We start from the raw sequence: 9,846 nt of genomic DNA on the forward strand, positions 1-9,846 counted from the left end.
GTATGCATTTTTATGTCTTTTTTCAAGTTAAATATATACACCTGGCCAATATTCTTTAGTAACATCTAGTTTTCCTTATTCATAACAATTTAAGAATTTTTCAAATTAATCTGGTTCGTTTTCTTCTAATTTCATTAATGATTTTAAAAATTCATAATCGAAATCTGTCATATTTTTCTTATAAAATTAATCAACTATTATTTTTCGCATTTTTGTCAACATTAATAACATCACATTTGAAAATACATAATCTAATCTTTTATCTTCATTTAAAATTTAAAAAAATTTATAATAATTTAAACTCTAATAACAACTAATGACCTTTTTTTATTTTACAAAAAAAATTAAATTATAATATTTTTTAAAATTACTTCTAATGCTAATTATACTTTTTCTGAATATAAAAGTGTGTTTCCGAATAAAAGCATTAATTTTTAAAGTCTCCATATATTTTCATTTTTATCAAAATTAATAATTAATGTATAGGCGAAATATTCTGGCATATAAGGTGAAATATAAAAAGATTTATTATTAACTAATTAATTTTTTAATTACTCAATATCGATATTTTATTTTTATTTTTAATCCTGAATATATTTCATAACTCCATTTAAAATAATTTAATAATATTTTATTAAGTGATAACATAAAGTTTGTATTTATTCTAAATGTTTTTTTCTGAATATCCGCATTCTTTATTAGCAAAATTCTATTTATCTTATTCAGTTAACTCTTAATCTAATTAATATTAATGCCTCCATCTATTAATAACTATTAAATAAATTTTCAATAATAATTCAATAGTAGAAATCATTTCACTTCTACACATATCTATATATGTTTGAAAAAAAATAATAATAATTAAAAAAAGGTTTACATAAAGAACAATATGAAGTTAAAGGCTCAATATCTTTATAAATAGCCCTAAGTCTATCAGATAAATATAGAATCATTTAATTTTATTAATCTTTATTTTTAGAAAAGGCTTTTTCTTTTTCATAATTAAAAACATAATTAATTACATGATTTACACATTTTAATAATGCATAAGGAGACCTTAATTCTTTTAATTCGACTTTTTTATTTGCATCACTTCTTTTATATTTTTTAAAAGTTAAGCTTTTATTATATTTATTATTTTTATCTTTCTCAAAAAATGCGAAATTTCGGAATTTATCTTTTATTTCTTGTTCCATGTTATTCCTAAATTCTTCTTCTGTTATCATATCTTAGCACATTTATTCCACTATACTACGTTAATTTTATAATTCTATATATTATTATTAAGAAAGCAATTCTATATTTTCTTAATTGCCTTCTTTTAGTTAAAAAATTTATTCTATATAATCTTTATTTCCATTTATTTATTAAATTTCTTCTCCTTCCCCTTCCTATTCAACTTCAACATCTTCTTATTCGTTTTCTTCTTCTTCATCTTCATCTTCATCTTCATCTTCATCTTCTTCTTCTTCTTGTTATTAATAATTATCATAATCATCATCATATTCATCATCATCATCATTGTCATCATTATCATCATCATCATCTTCTTCGTATTCTTCATTATCTAAGTCATCATCTTATTGTTATTCTTCTTCTTCGTCAAAATAATTTTATTGCTTTTTGTGTTATTTTTGTTAATATTATTAAGCCATTCTCTATTAATCTATTTATGGTAATTAAGCTGCTTAAGTTCTTAATTAATTTAGATTTATTACTCTCCCATTCCAAGCGGCTGATTATGATTTATATGCTTACGGAACATTAATTTATTTTTAAAAGTTTTATTGTACTTAAAATTTTTATGTTTAATTGTTTCTTTAATTTGGTAAATATCTATTTTTATTTATATTTTAGATATATTGCTAAATTGCATCATTTTAATTGTTTTTTTTCTATTGTAAACTTTTATATGGAAGTCTTTTAGAATAATTTCTAGTAAATAAATGTATTTTATTAAAAAAAATATATATATTTGAAATAAGATTTTATAATTTAGATTATTTATAATTTTAATTTTAAATAAAATAGATATATAGTTGTTTTTCATAAAATAATACTTTTAAAAATATTGATCTTCATTATTTTAAAATCTTTGTTAATTTTTTTCCAAGAACATTATTGTAAGGTTCTAATTTGCAAATATTCCTTATTTATATATTAATATATTTAAAAAGACAAAAAAGAATACTTTTTTAATAATTTATTTTAATAATAAAAATATATTAATAATATAAAATAAAATATTTAATAAAAAATAAAAAGAATATAAATAGACATATATTAATTTGTATATTATTTAAATAATTAGAAAAAATATATTTGTATATATATTTATATATATATTAATATATTTATATATATAAATATATACCTATTTATATTTTTTTTCCTTTTTAAAATTTCTAATAATTAAGTTTTTTTTACTTTCTATTAATTTTTTTTATTGTTTATATATTTTTTTTTTAATAAAGAATTTTAATTTTTAATATAATAATTAAATTTTATATATTAATATTCGAAATATTCATCTATTTCTCAAATACTATTTATTTTTATTAATTTAATTTTTTTTTTTAATTTATATTTATATTTTTAATTATTTTTAATTTTATATTTAATTAATATATAAAAATATATATACTTTATCAAAAATAATATAGTTATAAAAATATATAAATGATTAAAATATTTCATTTTCATAAAAAATCTTTATTATATAATTTTAAATTTAACTTATATTTATTTTGTACTAATTTTTCATCATAAAGTGTCTAAATTGATGACATCTAATAATATTTAGTAGAAAACAATCAATAAATTTTGGAATAATTAAGAAATTCATTTTCAGTTTCTGATGTATTAGAAGTTTTTTAACGAAATAGAAATTAAATAAATCATGAAAACATATATTTTATAATGAAAGAATTATAGCCAAAGATATATATAACTTATGATGATTAGAATAAAATATAAATGTAATAATTATCTTAATTTCTTAATTTTGTTGACACATAAATAGATTAAATGTAGATATATACATTAGCATAAACATTAACTTTATATAGAAAAATAATCACAAATGGTTAATATATAAATAAATAAATATTTTTATATTAATATATGTTTTTTAAATAAAGGTTTTGATAATTTAAAATCAATAAATGATAAAGCTTTAAAAATAAATAAAAAATTATACTAAATGTTAGAACCAGAAAATACAAATGCAAAATTAATATGTGAAATATTTCTAGATTGTACTACTATAGGCTTAAAAGCTGATAAATGGTTTTATATTTTAGTATAACATTTATAAAATGAAGATTAGCAGAGCTATTTTACTCATTAGACTATTTTTAATATTTTAAAAGGTTGTTCCCATAATTATAATTATGAAAAGCATGCAGATTTCATATATAAGCTTTTAGATAAATTATAAACTTAATATACTTGTTATGATTTTAGTAGAATATGTATATTGTTTAATAAAATTTCTTATTTTTAACTTCATTTTCATACAAAGCATATGAGCTTTCATATTGTTTTAGGTGAAATAAAAAAATATATAGAAGATAATTTAGATTAAAACATCAGTATTAATAATGCTAATAATATTATTGCTGCATATATATAGTATTTTTTTTACTTTTAATTTATATAAGGAATATATATTTTTTTTTAAAAATAAGTGTTCCTTTTAGTTTCGATAATAAATTATTATATAAATGTGCATAATATATGTATGAATAAATTTAAAAAAATCACTTATCTGTGAGATAAATTGTTAAGTTTTTAAGAATTGTAAATGACTAAAAATAAGAATAAATTAAAATGAGAAAAGTTTAATATTAACTAATTTTTTAAAAGTTATAAAAAAAAAAGTTTAATTTTCTTTTTTAATTTACAAAAAAAAAAAGTTTAAAAAAGAGAGTACAAAGCTCTAAATTAAATGCTGTTAATATTTTTTAAATTTTAGATGCAGTTTCAGGTACAAATTAAACTTTTATTGATAATTAGTTGCTTTAATAAATTGAATATTAGGCATTAACAATTCCTTAAGATTAATGGACTGAAGGACTATTTTTGAATTTCTTATAAAGCTTTTGTAAAATAAATTATGATATATCTAAACTAAAAGAATTGTTTTTTAAAATCTTCAAGAATTATTTTGATTAATTAACTATAGAAAAGACTTTGAAATTTATATATATACTAGAATACTAAATTAATCAGAATAGCAAATTATAAAAAGATTTTAATTAAGAATTAATAAGATAAAAATAAAGATTTTAAAATTATATATAATAAATAGATATTCAAAAATTAAGTGAATTAACTAATTTTTATGGTATTATTTTTTTTTTTTACTTTTTTTTTTTTATTTAAATAAAAAAAGCTAATAATTTTAAAATAAGAATTGATATAAATAGTTAATTTTAAACTCTATTTTAATGTTAAAACTTATTAATAGAAAAAATAAAAGAAAATTTTGATAATTTCAACTTAAAAGATAAAATAGAAATAGTCTTTAATGTTTTTTAATTTAAAGATTATTCGTCATATAATTGGAAAGAATTTTCTTAAAAAGTTTACTTTAAATAAACCAAAAAATTATAAAATACTTTAATAAGAGCTTATTTATATTAACAAGAAAAATAATATTGTAAATTAGAATTTTTATTGAATTCTTTTATTGATTCAAATGAGTTATTGTACGAAAACTTGTTTTTGAAATTTAAATGTATCATTTTATCACCAAATTCATCTCTTAAAAATAAAAAAGGAACATATTTAAATCAAATTAAATATTTTATTGACAAATTAGACGTTAAATAAATAAATTTCAAAGAATAAAATATTGATGTTAGTCTTATTATTAAATTAGATAGAGATTTTAAAAATTTAAACTTTTAAACTAATTTTTGTGAAAAAGCAATACTTGAATATGTTGAATAAATAAAAGACTAAAATACAGTATTATTTAAAAAAAAATAAAAAAAATTAAAAATAAAAAAAAAAGTAATTAGATGTAAATAGAATTTGCTAAATTGGAGAATGGATAAGTTTAAACTTAAATACAGTAAATAGTTTTATTTTAAAAAAGAGAGATAGCATATTAATATATTTATATAATTAATTAAAACCGTAATTTAGTTAAATAAGCATATAAGATGAACATTTTTTGAAATATTCGAGTTAGCTTCTATTAATATAGAATGCAATAAGAAATAAAGACATATAATTATTTGATGAATAATATTTTTAATAAGTATTTTAAAACTGTTTAAATAAATTAATTAATATTAAAGATTATTAATTATTAAATCCTGTAGGTTTAATTCGTTATATATTCCAAATAGGAATTTTCGAAATAGAAGATATAGTGAAAATAAACTAAGATAATTAATAAATATTGATATAAATACTCGAAAATTAAATTAATAAAATTAATATTTAGGCTTCAACTGTTCATTTATAATAATTAAAAAGCTTAAAAAAAACAAGCCTTATTTATTCAATAATATAAGCAAAAGAAACTTAATAATAAAAAAATATATGGATTTAATATATTTATTGTATAAATAATCAAAAGGACATAAAAATTCAGATATGCTATGTGAATTATTCTCATATTTTGGGTATTTTATTGAGTTTTATAATAAAGAAGAACTTTTATTTAGTTTACAAAAGGATATTAAAGAATTAACTACTAAATTAAATGCTACACATATCCAAAATATAATGCTAACTATTGGGTAAAACAAACTTTATAATAAGTAATTTTTGGATTAATTAACTAATCATATATAGAAATATTATCCTTTTTATAAAACTTGTTATGTGGATATTTGTTGTACTTTTTTATAAGTTGGATATTTAGGAAATAAAGAATTTTTATATTAAATTATTCGAAATTTTTATGAACAAATGCCTGTTATGGAAATGTAATTAGCTTGGTGTGTTATTATTATGGATTTTGAAAATAAAGATTTTGATTTTTTTAGGCATTTATATAAATAAAGCTTTTAGAAAATAATTGAATTGTAAAATTTAAAAAAAGGATTCTTTATTCGAATGATTAAAAATTTATTTTCTTATGGACTACTTAATTTTAATTAAAAAGAAAAAAACTTTTAGGGGATAATCTAAATGATGCCAATTTATAAATTAACAAAATTTAAAATTTTATTTATTAATAAAAATAATTAAAATACCCAAAAAGAGAAAAACTTTTTAATATTTTTAAAAATAATAATGTTTAGTTTGCTTAAAATTATTTTATTAAAGAATATTTCCTTGAATGCGATTTCTTCTTTCAAAATGAAAAAATTATTGTTATTGTTAATGATAGCTTTTATCTTAATTATGATAATTAAAGTTTATCTGGATATGCTATTATAAGAAATAAACTTTTCGATTTGCTTATTAAATAAGAATAATTTAAAGATTTTAAGGTTATTTGTATAGATGGGTATTATTTCAATAATATTAATGATTAATAATAATAATTAGATTATCTAAAATAAATGGGACTGATATTTTTATAGAATAAATAAGCAATTTAATGATATAAAATTTTTAAAAAGATATATTATTTTTTTTTTAGTTACTTATATGATGAAAATAATTCTTTTTAAAAATCAAATTATTTAATAGAATTTTATTATAAAATATTTTTCTTAACAATAAATTATATGTTGTTTTAAATAATATGAACTTATTTAAAATAATTTTAATAAATAGTCAATATTTTATTTTTAAAAAAAATTAAAATCATTAAAAAAAATATATTGTTTACTATACTTTAAAATATATATTAGATAAAATATATTTTTAATTTTATTAATATATTTTTATTATTATTATTTTTTAATTATATATGCAATTTATTTTCTATAAATATTTTATCAGATTCTATTTTTTATTTATTTAAAAAATAAATAAATATTTTTTATATACATTATAAGCTTTTGATGATTTATTTTAATTATTATATCTATAAATATAAAAATATTATTATTATTTTAATATTTCATTTTTAATTTATAATAGTTACTTTTTAATTCTCTAATTTATTTGAAATATAAAAAAATTGATTTTTAAAAACAATATATATTAGTAAATAAAAAATAATTAAATTATACTAAAAAAAAAAAAAAAAAAAAAAAAGGAAAAAAAAAAAAAGTTTCAAAGTAATTTTATTTTCTTAAATATAACTTTTGTTAAAAAAAATCAAAGTCTTAAATCTTAAAAATATAACCTGAAATTGAAAAAACACTTGAATTTTTAAAATAAATAAAAGTTTTAAAAATTCAATTAATAAAATATATTATCTTAGCTTGTAAGTTCTATAAAGTTGAAATTTTATGCAAAAGATTAAGTTATATTAAATTAAAGTTATTATTATATAAAATATAATAATTATTAAATATAAATTATCTTCTTTTTTTTTTTTTTCTTAAAAATAGATTTCAATACTCATAATATTTATATTTTATTTAAAGGATAAGTCTGTTGTTTTTTAAGAGAAATTCATTAGGTAAAAATATTAAAAGAAGGTGACACTTTTGGGGAATTAGCTGCAACATTTAATAAGGCTTGCAATATTAGCTATGTAGCATAAACTAATTGTTAAATATATTTTATTTAAAAGCAAGATATACCCTCTTTACTTAAATAATTAGAAAAAGAAAATAATTTAAAATAAAATAATAAGGCTTTTTATAATTCTTCTATATTTAATGATTGGGATTAAGGATCTCTTAGTTTTTTATATTATTTAAGTGAAGTTTAAAATTATGCAGTTAACCAATATGTTTATTAATAAAAGCAATAAGTGGATGGAATCTATTTAGTTTTATAAGGAAGTTTTACTGTAAATAGAATACTTTTTTAAAAATTTATTTTTTTTATATAAAAAAAGTAATCTTTTTAATAATAATAAACAAATCTATAAAATACAGACTAAGAAGTAGAAAATTATGAAGGTCTAATTTTTTAAAAACAATTAAAATAAATGATATCAAAAGTAGAAGAAAAAAAAAAAAAAAAAAAAAAATATTTTTGATTTTAGGTAAGTTAATTTACAATAGGTTAGATTTTTGGAGAATAGGAAGTTTTAGAAAATATTAATAGAAAGTTTAATGTATTTTCAGAAACTAATGATGGGAAACTATTATTTATAAAAAAATCTGTTTTTATAAATTTTGTATTCGAAAATCCATTGAGTAAAGAAATTATAAACGGAAAATTATAAAAAAGGGATTACTTTTAAGGAAAATAAATTAAAAATATTAAAAAAAATTTCGAAGATTTTAATCAATATATATTTGGGTCAAACACAAATAAATCTTATAATAAATATAATACAAACTAGTAATAAGAATAATTTAATTAAATAGATACAGATATAAGTAAAACAATAATAAAATAAAATTTCAAAAAAGAAGATTAGATAAAAGATTTATAAGAAAAAGCAAAATTAGAAGATAATTATTTTACAGAAAAGAAAAAACAAGAAAATTAAAGACTTAATTCTTTCTCATCTAATAGCAAGTAAAATAAAGGAAATTGCAAAAACGAATTATTTTAGCTTATTATTTCTAAAAATACTAGAAAAAATAATAAACATAAATTAAAATTGAATATGTTATAATGTAGTAAATAAGAAAAGTAACCTAAGGTTGATGTATAAAATAATTAAGATGAATATTTAAATCAAAGAAAGCTATATCATCAAAACTTTATGAAATTAACGAAAGAATAAAGTTTAAATTAAACTGAAGATTAATATGTTTATAAGAATTTATTAAATTTAAATATGTCTTAGGCAAGTATTTTGTAAAAGCAAATATAAAATAATAAAAATTAGAATATAAAAAATAAATAATTATTAATGAATTCGTATTATTTAACAAATAAAAATGATATAAAAATATTTAAAATACATGATAGTGAGGATAATTTTTTTTAAAAAAACAATAAATAATTTTCTACTGAAAATACGGAAGAAAAAACAATACAAAATTAATCTTTTGACCTATATTAAAATCTAAATAATTAATTAAAAAAAGTAATGAAAACTTATAAAAATATAGTGAGTGCCAACTAGCTAAATTTATAATAAGAACTTAAAGATAAATCAATAAATAAATAAGGATTTAATTTTTAAAAGACATATTTTTAGAAAAATGAAGAGAATAATTGCCATAAAAAATTAAATATGGTCATTTAGAAATAATATTTTTTTTCTAAATTATAAGAATAGAAAAATAATAGTGAGAATATTATTATTGATAATGATTAAAAAGCAATTCCTAAATATAACAATTTCATTTAATTAAATTTAAATTCAAGATTTTAAAAAAGTAAAGAAAATAAAAATCATTAACCTTTTTCAGTTTCAGCTATTAAAAATAATAGAAAAATGCAAGTTTTAGCATATAATTTTATTAAACCTTAGTAAATAAACTCTTAGTTTTAATCAACTAAAAAAGATGAATCTTATACAGAAAAAAACTAAAAAAATAAAGGAGTTGAAAAAAACAGTATTTTTTATAATCATAATTTGCATGAATAATGAATTCTTACTATTATAAGTATTTTTTTAATTTATATTTAAAAAGTAATATACAAAATATTATTAAATATAATTTATTTTTATAATAATGATTTATATATTTTACTAAAAAAATAAAATAAAATAAAATAATTCAAAATTAATTTTCAAAATAAGATTCATTTAAAGAATCTTCTTTTAATTCATCTAATTATTTTTTGCTTTTACCAATAACTATAGCTTCTTTTAATTTTTTTTTAGATTATTTTCGAAAATCATATCCATTT

At 15.9% G+C, this 9,846-nt stretch overlaps 2 protein-coding genes across 2 annotated transcripts, besides 20 other annotated features; one reads left to right on the plus strand and one right to left on the minus strand. All coding sequences in view use genetic code 6, as the record gives it.

Moving 5' to 3' along the window:
* Nucleotides 1–722: 722 nt before the first annotated feature.
* Nucleotides 723–1,655, minus strand: IMG5_165000 (hypothetical protein; the record flags this gene model as incomplete). The annotated part of the gene is made up of 2 exons (XM_004030219.1): nt 723–761; nt 1,023–1,655. 2 exons carry the CDS (start codon nt 1,653–1,655, stop codon nt 723–725), a joined length of 672 nt encoding a protein of 223 aa, XP_004030267.1.
* Nucleotides 1,408–1,474: a microsatellite.
* Nucleotides 1,423–1,474: a microsatellite.
* Nucleotides 1,488–1,547: a microsatellite.
* Nucleotides 1,656–2,210: 555 nt separating the features above from the next.
* Nucleotides 2,211–2,264: a microsatellite.
* A 52-nt stretch (nt 2,265–2,316) lies between these two features.
* Nucleotides 2,317–2,364: a microsatellite.
* Nucleotides 2,317–2,370: a microsatellite.
* Nucleotides 2,326–2,373: a microsatellite.
* Nucleotides 2,374–2,462: 89 nt separating this feature from the next.
* Nucleotides 2,463–2,506: a microsatellite.
* Nucleotides 2,479–2,516: a microsatellite.
* Nucleotides 2,517–2,546: 30 nt separating this feature from the next.
* Nucleotides 2,547–2,615: a microsatellite.
* Nucleotides 2,580–2,624: a microsatellite.
* A 3-nt stretch (nt 2,625–2,627) lies between these two features.
* Nucleotides 2,628–2,678: a microsatellite.
* A 1,676-nt stretch (nt 2,679–4,354) lies between these two features.
* Nucleotides 4,355–4,381: a microsatellite.
* A 600-nt stretch (nt 4,382–4,981) lies between these two features.
* Nucleotides 4,982–5,019: a microsatellite.
* A 1,806-nt stretch (nt 5,020–6,825) lies between these two features.
* Nucleotides 6,826–6,866: a microsatellite.
* Nucleotides 6,826–6,878: a microsatellite.
* Nucleotides 6,839–6,871: a microsatellite.
* Nucleotides 6,879–7,022: 144 nt separating the features above from the next.
* Nucleotides 7,023–7,066: a microsatellite.
* Nucleotides 7,067–7,146: 80 nt separating this feature from the next.
* Nucleotides 7,147–7,185: a microsatellite.
* Nucleotides 7,186–7,316: 131 nt separating this feature from the next.
* Nucleotides 7,317–8,032, plus strand: IMG5_165010 (hypothetical protein). The gene is made up of 2 exons (XM_004030220.1): nt 7,317–7,397; nt 7,470–8,032. Exons 1-2 carry the CDS (start codon nt 7,368–7,370, stop codon nt 8,019–8,021), a joined length of 582 nt encoding a protein of 193 aa, XP_004030268.1. The 5' UTR covers nt 7,317–7,367; the 3' UTR covers nt 8,022–8,032.
* An 818-nt stretch (nt 8,033–8,850) lies between these two features.
* Nucleotides 8,851–8,893: a microsatellite.
* The last annotated feature ends 953 nt before the right edge of the window (nt 8,894–9,846 follow it).

Source organism: Ichthyophthirius multifiliis (genome assembly GCF_000220395.1).
Source record: "Ichthyophthirius multifiliis unplaced genomic scaffold scaff_1120509251233, whole genome shotgun sequence".
Taxonomy (NCBI): domain Eukaryota; phylum Ciliophora; class Oligohymenophorea; order Hymenostomatida; genus Ichthyophthirius; species Ichthyophthirius multifiliis.